The sequence below is a fragment of the Erythrolamprus reginae genome, chromosome Z, assembly GCF_031021105.1.
Source record: "Erythrolamprus reginae isolate rEryReg1 chromosome Z, rEryReg1.hap1, whole genome shotgun sequence".
Classification (NCBI taxonomy): Eukaryota; Metazoa; Chordata; class Lepidosauria; order Squamata; family Dipsadidae; genus Erythrolamprus; species Erythrolamprus reginae.
The window spans coordinates 77,788,084-77,800,648 of record NC_091963.1 but is presented as its reverse complement, the minus strand read 5'-3'; the positions used below and the strand labels follow the sequence as shown (position 1 = coordinate 77,800,648).

Here is a 12,565-nt window from a genome sequence, read left to right as displayed (position 1 = left end):
GGATCGCCGTTCGCCCCCCCTCATGGATGCTTAGTGGGCCAGCGGCAGGCTGCACCGCCAAGCCCAGGATCCCCATTCCCCCCCCCATGGATGCTTAGCAGGCTGGTGGCAGGCCTTGCCGCTAGGCCCAGGATCCTCGTTTGGCGCCCCCCCCACACAGACACTTAGCTCGTGCGCTGAGCTTTCACAGCGCAGGTTACAGGGAATGTTGCTGCTGGGTAAGCGCGGCAGCAGCTGAGGGGAAGCGGAAGGGTTTCCCTCGGTGCTTGAAAAAAGCCACTGGGCGGCCTTGATCGCCACGAGGGGGCTGGCCTCCATCAGCCCCCCCCATTGTTCTGCCTTCTGAGGTCACAGGGAAGGTGGGTGCGCACGATGGCAACCCCAGACAGAGCCAGAGAAGCCGGGGCTTTCTCCCCCGCCGACAGCTTGAGAGGGGCGGATCAGCTGTCAGGCGGGGAGAAATGGTGCCGGCTGTTCCCGGGCTTGGAAAACTCTGTGCCGTCTTTGGGATTTGGGTGCGCCACAGTGCGCTGCGCAGGTTAGAGGGAACATTGACACGACCTTACGACACAGCAATGGTCATGAGTATGAACCCTTTGCCAAATATCTGAATTTTGATCACATGATCATGGGGATGTTCCAAAGATTGTAACTGAAAAATGGTCCTGTCACTTTTTTCAGTGCTGTTGTAAAATTGAATGGTCAGTAAATGAACCGCCCTAAATCAAGGACTCCCTGTATAATCAAATATTTATAAAATCCTATTTATTTATATTATTTTTTCATTATGTATATTTACATACACACATACACACACACACAAAACTGAAATAATTTCAATTAAGCTCCAACCTTTTCAGATCTTCTTTAAGTTCTGCAATTTCTTCATCTTTCTTTTGCAGGATTGCTTTGTACTCAGTCACTTGATCCATGGAAAAGTTCAGTTTTATATACAGGTCTCTTTTCAGAGTCTAGAAAAATGATATTTTCAATTGCATAGGACAGAGCAATATTTCATCTCCTACTTAGAATAAAACAATAATAAAACAGACAATTTAGTGTTTTTATGTGATCATGATATTAAGGAACTATAGAATATAATGTCCAAGTAGATGTTCAAAGAAGAACAATTTGATGACATATTAAATTGATAATCTATGCAACAAATATCTAACAAAATGAATAGCCATGCAACTTTATCAAAAGTACCTGACCACTCAATCTAACATAGCTCAAAGAACAAAAGCTATGAAAGGGATAACACTGCCATACATTAAAAACATTTCAAAAATCACCAGGACTATTATAACTATTATCACTCCGCAGCTTGCATTGGCTGCCGATCAATTTCCGGTCACAATTCAAAGTGTTGGTCATGACCTTTAAAGCCCTTCATGGCACTGGACCAGAATATCTCCGAGACCGCCTTCTACCGCACGAATCCCAGCGACCAATTAGGTCCCACAGAGTGGGCCTTCTCCGAGTCCCGTCAACTAAACAATGTCGGTTGGCGGGCCCCAGGGGAAGAGCCTTCTCTGTGGCGGCCCCGACCCTCTGGAACCAACTCCCCCTGGAGATTAGAACTGCCCCTACTCTCCCTGCCTTCCGTAAACTTCTTAAAACCCACCTCTGTCGTCAGGCATGGGGGAACTGAAACATCTCCCCCGGGCATGCACATTTTATGTATGGGATGTTTGAGTGTATGCTTGTTAACAAAATGGGGTTCTTTTAAATGTTTTAAATTATATTTGGATTTGTTACAAACTGTTGTGTTGTGCTGTGAGCCGCCCCGAGTCTGCGGAGAGGGGCGGCATACAAATCTAAATAAATAAATAAATAAATAAACCACATAAATCAACCAAAGCCCTCCAAAGCATCCTAAGGATATCAAAACAGCCAAGAGCCCCAAAAATAAAAATAAGAGTCATAGGCAACATATATTTTTGCAGCCGCTATGCAGGACAAATGGTAGATTAGCTGAATACATCCATGAACAAAACTAACAATGAAATGATGAATACTCCTTAATTTCAAAACAGAACACAGGGATAGCTGTAAAGTTTCAACTGGGAAAACTGTGAATATCTTAGACCGGTGATGGTGAACCTATGGCACCAATGCCACAGGTGGCAAGCAGAGCCATATCTGATGGCACGCAAGATTTGCCCTATGTCAGCTCCAACACACATGTGCATGCTGGGCAGCTGATTTTCGGCCATTTGGAGGGCAGGGGGAAGGTCATTTTTGCATTGCCCAGGCTTCAGGAAAGCTTCCAGAGCCTGTAGGTGGCGAAAAACAGACCTAGCAGCCCAACGAGAATTCATAAACAAATTTCCAGTTTGGCCATTGGGCCGTTTTTCAACGTCCCCAGGGTTTAAGAAAACCTAGTGAGGGTTTCCTAAAGCTTGGGGAGGGTGAAAAATGGTCCAACGGTAAAACCAGTCGTTTATTTCCAAACTTTTGGTTGCTCTTTTGGCCCATTTTTCATCCTCCCCAGACTTTAGGAAGCTTTCCTGAAGCTTGGGAAGGATGAAAAATAGCCCAACAGGAAGTTCGTATCCAAACTTCTGATTGGACCATCGGGCCATTTTCACTTTCCTCACATCTGGGCCCATTGAAACTTTTGGTGAAAAATGGGTGAAAAATGGCCTATTGAAACTTTTTCCAAATTTCCAGTTGGGCTGTTGGGTCCATTTTTTGCCATCCCCAGGCTCTGAAGACATTCCTGAATGACCTCTCCCTCATTTCAAAAATCAGCTGGAATCCATTTTCTGCCATCCACAGGCTCCGGAGATTTCAGTGAGCTCAGTGCATATGAGCGTAGGGGGGAGGCAGCACAAAGGGGGGTTGTGTGCACATACTTGGGAGAGGGCATTGCATTATAGGTGTGGGCACATTCATGCATACTATTGCGCCCTTTTGGCACCCGAGCAAAAAAAGGTCTTAGACAAAGAAGCCTGACACTCAGACAAATCAGTCATCAACAGAAACATAGAGATAAACAACATGTACATGGCATTCAAATGAGACAATCAAAAAGTAAAAAAGAGCATTTTACACTTTATATCACTTGCTTATATATTTGTGTATATATATATAAAGTACACTGATACCTTGTCTTACAAACTTAATTGGTTCTGGGACAAAGTTCTTAAGGTGGGTTTATAAGATGAAAATAGTTTGTAAGAAGAGGCAAAAAAATCTTAAACCCCGGGTTTGTATCTCAAAAAGTTTGTATGACGAGGCATTTGTAAGACGAGGTATCACTGTATATGTATTTTCATTAGTAAGCTCCCATAAGATTAAAATATTAATAAATCCAATTCATTATGTATATTCAATTCTTTTTATAATTTATAACTTTGTGAGAGAAGAGAAAAGAGAAAAAAAAGTGCTAATATCTTTTAGTAACTTCTAGATATTCTTACAAGTATTTTAATTTTAATTTTCTTAAAAGTATTTAATTCTCAAGAGTATTTAATTTCAATTTATATTATTCAATGTAATTTCAGTCAGATCAGGTAGTCCAAATATAATTTCAGTCAAATCAATCAGTCCAATTAGATCAAATCAATTCAAGTCAGTTCAATTCAGTTCAAATAATTTCATCTTGAACATTTTCTTCCTTTCATGCATTAGCTGTTCAACCTTCTCACAGCAAGAATATCGATGTCTTTAAACATATAGTAAACTGCTAAATTTCCTCCGACCACACAATGTCGCTAGGTGATCAATTTTCCAAGTCTTCTCTGAATAGCTCTTTTATAGTTCCTTCTGGTTTTAGTGACTTGTTTTTCCGGTCTTACATTCCTCTTTATTTATAGAAGAAAAGAAAGATAAGGATTCCACAACAGAAGTTTAGAATTCCAAATTCCAAAAGGCAAATTACAAAGAAAATCAATTAGGTAGTTAGAAAAAATAAAATGATGGGCAATTCTCTACTTTTCAAAGCTTCCACTGAAATGCCACACTGCACAGATAGCTGCCTTCTTCAATCTCAGGCGATTTTAACTCCATCCAGCAACCAAGTGTAGAAACAAAAGTCTAAAATCCCATTTAAGAACTCTCCGCTTACCACCATAGACAGGAAATCCCTTCTTCCCCTCTGAAGGTGACTCCTCCAAGTCTCTTTCCGGAGGGAATCATTTGGCTACCATCCCGGCGTTGCGTAGTCTCCACAGCCAGTGCAAGACATGCCAGTTCGCCCGGCGGGGCATGCCACCCCTGCCAGCATCCCATGCGTCACTCTCCCTGCAGCAGAGATCTGGTCTGGTCCAAAAGAACCAGAACCCCCAGACAATGGGATATTCACAGGAGAGAGGGAATAATCCCCAGTGCTGCAGCCATGAGACCCCGCCCCCAGTGCTGCTGCGTTAGTCTTGATGATAGAGTCTTATATTTAATTGTTTGTATTCTAAGTCTGTGATTTCTTTTAACGTTTCTCTGAGTTGTTCTATTTTGGATCCATTTGTACCATTTTCCCCATGGTTTATTTGTTTCATTGACTTTTATGCCCTTAACATCTCTCATCATGTCATCCATCTCAGTGCATCTATAATTTTTTCAATGATTTGTCTTTCTGACAGGATACATTGATTTTTCCAATTTTGAGCATAAGTTATTCTGCTTGTGGTTATTCTTTTCTGAATTAGTAATGCCTGCAGACAGAGAGAAATCAGGAGAAGAGCAAGAACTACTCCTTCTAATCTGAGAGCAAGAAGGGAAAAGAGACAATGAGATCAACACAGATTGAGGGGCATTTTTCAGGAACAAGCGTTGAATCCGTGGAGCCTCATGTGCACTTGCCAAAACCTGGAGATTGCTGTACTCTTTCTTGTGGGGCTTGCCAGTTTGCCTACTCCGCTGAACTTCTTGCTCTGGTTACTGTTTAGCTAACCTGGCTTATTGGACTGCTGGCCCTGGTTTCTGTTTGATTAACCTGTCTTACTGGACTACTTAATAATTGTTCTGGTTTCTGGTAGAAATTTAGCAATTACAAATAACTCTTATTAAATGCATCATTTCATGAATAAAGAAACTCCATTTATTTCTCTGCTCTCCTATAATTCAAACACATTCCATACAGGCACTCGGTCCGTTATCTCTCTTAGCTGCATTGCTCCCATTCCTCCTCCTGCTCCAGTTAACAAGATTTATTTTCCTAACAGCATGACTTTGAAAAACAGCAGAACTGACTATTAACAACACAGAATACTTTTGCTTACTTTAGCACGGCAAAAAACACATACATTTTCCCTTCGGCAATGTTGAAACTCCACCCTTCTTCTCCACTGAACCCCTGACGTGCTAAATACATCACTACAGTATTTAACCCATTCCTCTCCTTAATATCTTCTTCCAGACCTCTATTTTCTACGTTTTTGGGCCCTTCTGAATTTAGGGTTAACCCAGTGAGCATCTGATTCTCCCTCGCTAGATCCTGAACTCACAGCCCCATCCTGTGGCTGTCCTCCCACCTGTTCTACTACCTGTAACCCAAGGTTCCCCACTAATTCATAAACACTATCTGAATCCGAGTCCTCAATATCTTCATCATCCTCCAACTGATCTGGAGTATGTACAACAACAATAATAAAAATTTATTTACGGTCAAAGACCATCAATATAATATTAATAATAATTAAAAGGAAAAAGAACAGGAAACAGGACTTTTGGCTGAGCAACCAAGATTGACCCATTGTAACTATACAAGAGATGTACGTATCTCGCTATGAAGGCACACATTTGCGATGAATCCCTGCTGCTGCTGCGCAAAATCTGGCCACCTGTGCTGTAATCCTGGCCTGCTCATCCCCAAGCAACCACCAGACATAGGCAACGTCCGAGTGACCAGGATATCCCTCAATAAGCGGTAGAATATGCTTTCTCCTAATGTCAGTGTAAAAGGAGCATCTCAGGAGCATGTGTCCCTCAGTCTCCACCTCTCCTGAGCCACAAGGGCAAAACCTTTCAGTGGCTAGAGTTCCCTTGTACTTGCCGTACAAAACAGCGGATGGAAGCGCATGGCACCGTACAAGAGCAAATGCCTTTCGATGGCTTGCTGACTCTAGCTGTCCCAGGTATCTTGCAGGAGCCACAACATATCTAGTGGCATCTGGGGCCAGAAACAGCGAAGTTCTACCCAAGTCCTCCTGCCTCTCGATGTCCTCCACCCTTTGTTGCTGTTCTGTCCTGCTAGATCATAGTTCATCTCAAGTATTAAATCTGGGGAGAAGCCTAATTTGTGAAGATTGAACTTGATGGCCTTAATCCATGAGGAGGAAAATTCATCGTGAAGGATTAACGGAGCAAGACCTTGCAGAAAAAAATTAAGCTTTAACCACATATTTAGGGATGCTCTACAGATTCTTGCTTCAACTTTTATCAGTCCAGTCTCCAGGCGCAGAAGTGTGTTTGAGATGCAATGTGGCATCTGGAGAATTGCTCTAATAAATTTGGATTGAACTAATTCTAGTGGTGTAAAGTGTAAAGCTGAAGCTGGCAGTCCAAGCAATGACCCGTAAAGAAGCTGAGCTAGCGACTTGGCCTTTAAAAGCTTGATAAGCAGCAGGAACATAATAAACTCTCTTTGTGTGGAAAAATGAGAATGGAGCTCGCTGATCTTTGGCCCAAGACAGCTGCATATTCTCCATGTGCTTTCCTTGAGCCATTGGCCTGAAAGACCACCCCCAGGTATTTAAAGGTGGTTACCTGCTCTATTTTGTGCCCATCAAGATACCATGAGTAAATTTTTTGCCTTTTTGCAAAGGCCATGATCTTTGTTTTTTCATAATTTATACTCAGGTTATTGTTATTACAGTACTGAAGAAGGGCTCGCAAGGCTCTTTTAAGGCCTACTGGCGTCCTGGAGAGGATCACGGTGTCATCTGCATAGAACATTTTTCCTTCTGTCCTCCAGACTATACAGATTGAGTTCATTAAGTCTTTCCTGATACGTTTTATGCTTAAGACCTTCCACCATTCTTGTAGCCTGTCTTTGGACCCGTTCAATTTTGTCAATATCTTTTTGTAGGTGAGGTCACCAGAACTTTTTATTTATTTATTTATTTATTATTTATTTATTTTATTAATAGAGTTGAAAGGGACCGTTAGGTCATCGAGTCCAACCCCCTGCCTGAGCAGGAAACCCTACAGCACCCCAGCCAAATGGAAGTCCAATCTCCTCTTGAAGGTGTCCAGAGTTGGGGAGTTCACCACCTCCCCTGGCAGGCAGTTCCATTGGTTGATCGCTCTGACCGTCAGGAAGTTCTTCCTTATTTCCAGGTTGAATCTCTCCTTGGTCAGCTTCCAACCATTGTTCCTCGTCCGGCCCTCTGGTGCCCTGGGGAATAAAGAGACCCCCTCCTCACCGTGGCAACCCCTCAAGTATCTGTAAACTGCTATCATGTCCCCTCTAGACCTTCTTTTTTCTAGGCTGTCCATGCCCAGTTCTCTCAATCTCTCTTCGTAAGTCTTGGTTTCGAGTCCCCTAATCATTTTGGTTGCTCTTTTTTGCACCTTCTCCAGAGTTTCGATGTCTTTTTTGTAGTGAGGTGACCAAAATTGGATGCAGTACTCCAGGTGGGGTCTGACCAGGGCATAGTAGAGTGGTACTAGTACTTCCCTGGTCTTGGAGCGTATTCCTCTGTTGATGCAGCTTAGGATTGAGTTGGCTTTTTTGGCTGCTGCTGCACATTGCTGACTCATGTTTAGTTGATTGTCCACCAAGACTCCAAGATCTCTTTCGCAGTCACTACTGCTGAGTGGGGTATCTCCCAGGCTGTATGTATGTCTAGGGTTCTTTTTGCCGAGGTGGAGGACTCTGCATTTGTCGGTGTTGAACCTCATTTTGTTGGTATGGGCCCACTGTGATAGTCTGTCTAGGTCTTCTTGTACTCTGAGCCTGTCCTCAAGGGTGTTGGCTACCCCCGCCAGCTTGGTGTCATCTGCAAATTTTATTAGTTCCCCTTTTATTCCCTCGTCCAGGTCGTTGATGAAGATGTTAAAGAGTACAGGACCCAGGACAGAGCCCTGTGGTACTCCACTGTCTACTTTTTTCCATGTGGATTTGGTGCCGTTGAGGACAACTCGTTGGGTGCGGTTGGTCAGCCAACTGTTTATCCATCTACATGTGTAGTAATCTACTCCATTTTTTCCTAGTTTGTGGATTAGGAGATTGTGGTCGACTTTATCGAAAGCCTTACTGAAGTCCAAGTATATGAGGTCCACTGAGTTGCGTTGGTCAACTGACTTGGTTATGGTGTTGAAAAATATGAGATTGGTTTGGCATGATTTGTTTCTGATGAATCCGTGTTGGCTATTGGATATGATCTTGTTTGTTTCTAGGAAGTGGGTAAGTTGTTTTTTGATTATTTTCTCCAGTATTTTTCAGGTATAGAGGTCAGACTGATTGGTCTGTAGTTACCTGGGTCGGTCTTTTTGCCTTTTTTGTGGATGGGGACTACGTCAGCTCGCTTCCAGTCTTCCGGTAGGTCTCCAGTGATCCAGGATATTTGGTAGACGAGGAGGAGTGGTTCTGCTATGGTGTCTGCCAATTCTTTTAGGACTTTGGAGTGAAGTCCGTCTGGCCCTGGTGATTTGTATTCGTTGAGTTCCCTCAGGTAGTCCCTCACTGTGCTTTTGTCTATGTTGAGTTCGGTTCTGGGGCAGTTTGTTGTAGTTAAATTGCAGATTGGTTGGAGGGAGGTTCCCTTTTGTGTGAAGACTGATGCAAAGTAGGCGTTGAGTAGCTGTGCTTGGTCATTGCTGTCTGTGATTTCTCTACCCTCTTCGTTTTTTAGTGTGACGATTGTTTTTTTGATTTTCTTCTTATTGTTGATGTGTTGGAAGAATCTTTTTTTGTTGTCTTTGACTTCCGCTGCAAGGTGTTGTTCATATTGTGCCTTTGCTGTTTTTATTTTTTGTTTGCAGGAACTGGCTGTTTGCTGATATTCCGCTTTGGTTATGAGTCCTGCTTTCCATTGTTTGTACTTAGCTTTTTTTCCTTTTATGTCATCTGCGAGGGCTTTGTTTAGCCATGCAGGTTTAGTTTTGGTTTTCCTGTTTTTCCTTTTCATGGGGATTGCGTTGTTTTGGGCGTCTATGATGCTGTTTTTTAGGATCACCCAGGCTTCCTGAGTGGTTTTTCCTTCTAAGAGTTCGTTCCAGGGGCATTGTTCAAGGTTCGCTCTGAGCTTGTTAAAGTCCGCTTTTCTGAAGTCTGGGACTGTAGTGGTGTTGGGTATAGTAGCTAGTGATTGCACTATGTTGAATTTGAGGATGACGTGGTCGCTCTCTCCCAGTTTCCCTTCTTCTTCTGTTCCCTCTATTGTTTCTTCCCTGTTTGTTAGTATTAGGTCTAATATAGCATTCCCTCTGGTTCCTGTTTCAACTTTTTGGGTTAGAAAGTTGTCAGCTAGACTGGAAAGAAATTTGGCAGACTTTCCGCTTGGTGCTGAGTTAGTTTTCCAGTTGATGTCTGGGTAGTTGAAGTCCCCCATTATTGTCGTGCTGTGTTTGTTGCATATGTTTGTTAGTTGGCATGTGAAGAGGTCGTCCATTGTGTCTGTTTGATTGGGTGGTCTGTAGTATACTCCAATTGTGGTGTTGCTCTTTTTTTCTTTTATGTTGACCCATATGATTTCTAGGGGGTTATCATCTTTGGTTGGATGTAGTTCTGTGGCAGTGTAGTGGTCTTTGATGTATAGTGCAACACCTCCTCCTTTCTTGTTTGACCTGTTCTTCTTGAAGAGGTTGTAACCCATTATCTGTGTGTTCCAGGCGTGTGTTTCGTCCCACCAGGTTTCTGTGATTCCAATTAGATCGTATTGGCCCTCGTGTATTACTAATTCCAGTTCATCCTGTTTGTTTCCCAAGCTTTGTGCGTTCCTGTACAGGCATTTTAGATGTTTGTGTTTGTTTGCAGGTAGAAATTTTTTAATCTCAGGTTTGTTTGTAGGCTTGTCCCGTTCCCCTTCCTTGTTTTGTTCAGTGTTTTGTCGTATAGTTTGGTCACCCTCCCCTCTCAGAGCTAGTTTAAAGCCCTCCTGATGAGTTGGGCTAGTCGGTTGCCTAGGAGGTTCTTCCCCGCTCTAGTGAGGTGTAGCCCGTCGCTTGCTAGAAGCCCTTCTTGGAGATAGTGCAGGCCATGGTCGAGGAAGCCAAAGTTCTTATGGCGACACCATCCTTTAAGCCAGTGATTTATCTGCGGGATTTTGCGTTCTCTGGCGGGGTGTCGTCCTCTAGTGGGGAGGATGGAAGAAAAAACAACCTGAGCACCTGTTTTTCTGATTGTGTTGCCCAAGTGGTCATAGTCTTTCATAATTTGGTTCATGTCTTTCCCTGTGTCGTTGGTTCCCGCATGAATCACCAATAGTGGGTAGTAGTCCGTGGGTTTGAGTATTTTGGTGAGGTTTTCAGTTATGTCAGAGATTTTAGCTCCAGGGAGGCAGCACACCTCTCTAGATTGGTTGTCTGGTCTGCAGATGGGAGGCTCAGTTCCCCTGAGGATTGAGTCTCCAATTACCAGTGCTCTCCTTTTCTTTTTGGCGGAAAAAATACTGAACACAGTATTCCAAATGTGGTCTCACCAGCACTCTATATAAGGGGATCACAATCTCCCTCTTCCTGCTTGTTATACCTCTAGCTATGCAGCCAAGCATCCTACTTGCTTTTCCTACTGCCCGACCACACTGCTCACCCATTTTGAGGCTGTCAGAAATCACTACCCCTAAATCCTTCTCTTCTGAAGTTTTTGCTAACACAGAACTGCCAATGCAATACTCAGATTGAGGATTCCTTTTCCCCAAGTGCATTATTTTACATTTGGAAACATTAAACTGCAGTTTCCATTGCTTTGACCATTTATCTAGTAAAGCTAAATCATTTACCGTATTACAGACCCCTCCAGGAATATCAACCCTATTGCACACTTTAGAGTCATCGGCAAATAGGCAAACCTTCCCTACCAAACCTTCCCCTATGTCACTCACAAACATATTAAAAAGAATAGGACCCAGAACAGACCCTTGTGGCACACCGCTTGTAACCTGTCTCTGCTCAGAATACTCGCCATTAACAATAATTCTCTGATGTCTATGCTTCAGCCAGCTTGAAATCCACTGAACTATCCAGGGATTAAGTCCAATCTTCACTAATTTATCTATCAGCTCTTTATGTGGAACCATATCAAAGGCTTTGCTGAAGTCCAGATAGGCAATATCCACGGCACCACCTTCATCCAACACCTTTGTGACATAGCCAAAGAAATCAATGAGATTAGTCTGACATGATTTGCCTTCAGTAAAGCCATGCTGATTTGGGTCCAATAAGTTATTGTTTTTTAGGTACTGATTTATCCTCTTTTTGAGTAGATTCTCCATCATTTTAACTATAACTGATGTCAAGCTAACTGACCTGTAGTTACCAGCTTCTTCTCTACTGCCCTTCTTGTGGATAGGCACAACACTGCCCATTCTCCAATCCTCAGGAACATCTCCCGTCAATGATCAGATTCTCAGAATCCAGCCACTCCTTTGGCTTGCCTTGTAGGTGTTTGGCGTAAAGTTTAAAAATTATATTTAATAGACTTATTGGTCTATAATTGGCAGGGTCATTTCTTTTCCCCCTCTTAAAAATTGGGATCACAATTGCCAAGCCCCAATCTTCTGGGACGTAGCCAGTGGAATCAATATATGTGAATAGCGCTGCCAAAACTCTTGTCCACCACTCCAAGTTATTCTTCAATATTTCTGAGGTAACCGAGTCAGCTCCTGGGGCTTTGCCTGATCTGAGTTGGTCAATGAGCAATTTAATTTCACACTCTGCGACTGGGGGCCAATTTGGCAAGTCTTTCTTTGTAGATCTTATATTTTCTTTAGATGGGTCTTCGTACATCCTCTGAAAGTGAAGTTCCCAGGTGTTAGTAGGTATAGGAACGTCTAATGGAGTATGTATTTTATCTGAGTGTCTGGCTATTAAATGCCAGAATAGAGAGGAGTTCTTTTGCTTTGCAGCCCCAATAAGCTGTTCACAGGAGGACCTTTCATCTTGGCTCTTCTTAAGGGCAATTAATTGCTTATACTGTTTTTTGAGGGTAACGAGATGGTTTAGGCTTGTTTTGTTGCCGTTGCCAGTCTTACCTTTGTACCGCTTATAAGCCAAGGTGAGAACTTTCTTGGCTTCCACGCAGTCCTTGTCAAACCATTATTTCGAGGTAGTATAGGACCTCTTAGCTGAAAGGTTTCGATCATATATTAGAATTGGTTGAAGCTTATGGGTTATACTTGTATATGATTCTAGTAAGTTTTGGTGAGGGTTGGCTGTGATAAAGGCTGAGCGAAGTTTTTGAAGATTATCCTCTGATAGAGCTTTTTTCACCTTTTGGTCAAGTTGTTGGGACTATTTGACTCTACATCTTGTTGGGCCTGCTGGAGAAATTGCAGGGATAAATTGGTCTGCAAGGGGCATCTGCCTGATGAGAGACTTCAGTGTATACATAAAGTTTTCCAAATAAGGAAGGACTTCAAAAATTTTTACTTGACTACTTGCAACCAGAGGTTTCTGA

At 42.9% G+C, this 12,565-nt stretch overlaps 1 protein-coding gene across 5 annotated transcripts in view; it reads right to left on the bottom strand.

Annotated features, from left to right (window-relative positions):
* FYCO1 (FYVE and coiled-coil domain autophagy adaptor 1) overlaps positions 1-12,565 on the bottom strand; it is a 248,555-nt gene that overhangs the window by 159,426 nt on the left and 76,564 nt on the right. For all 5 annotated transcript variants that reach the window (XM_070727677.1, XM_070727682.1, XM_070727678.1 and 2 more), the window contains exon 10: positions 853-971. In XM_070727677.1, coding sequence (XP_070583778.1) covers positions 853-971 — 119 coding nt within the window. The remainder of the gene's footprint in view (positions 1-852; positions 972-12,565) is intronic.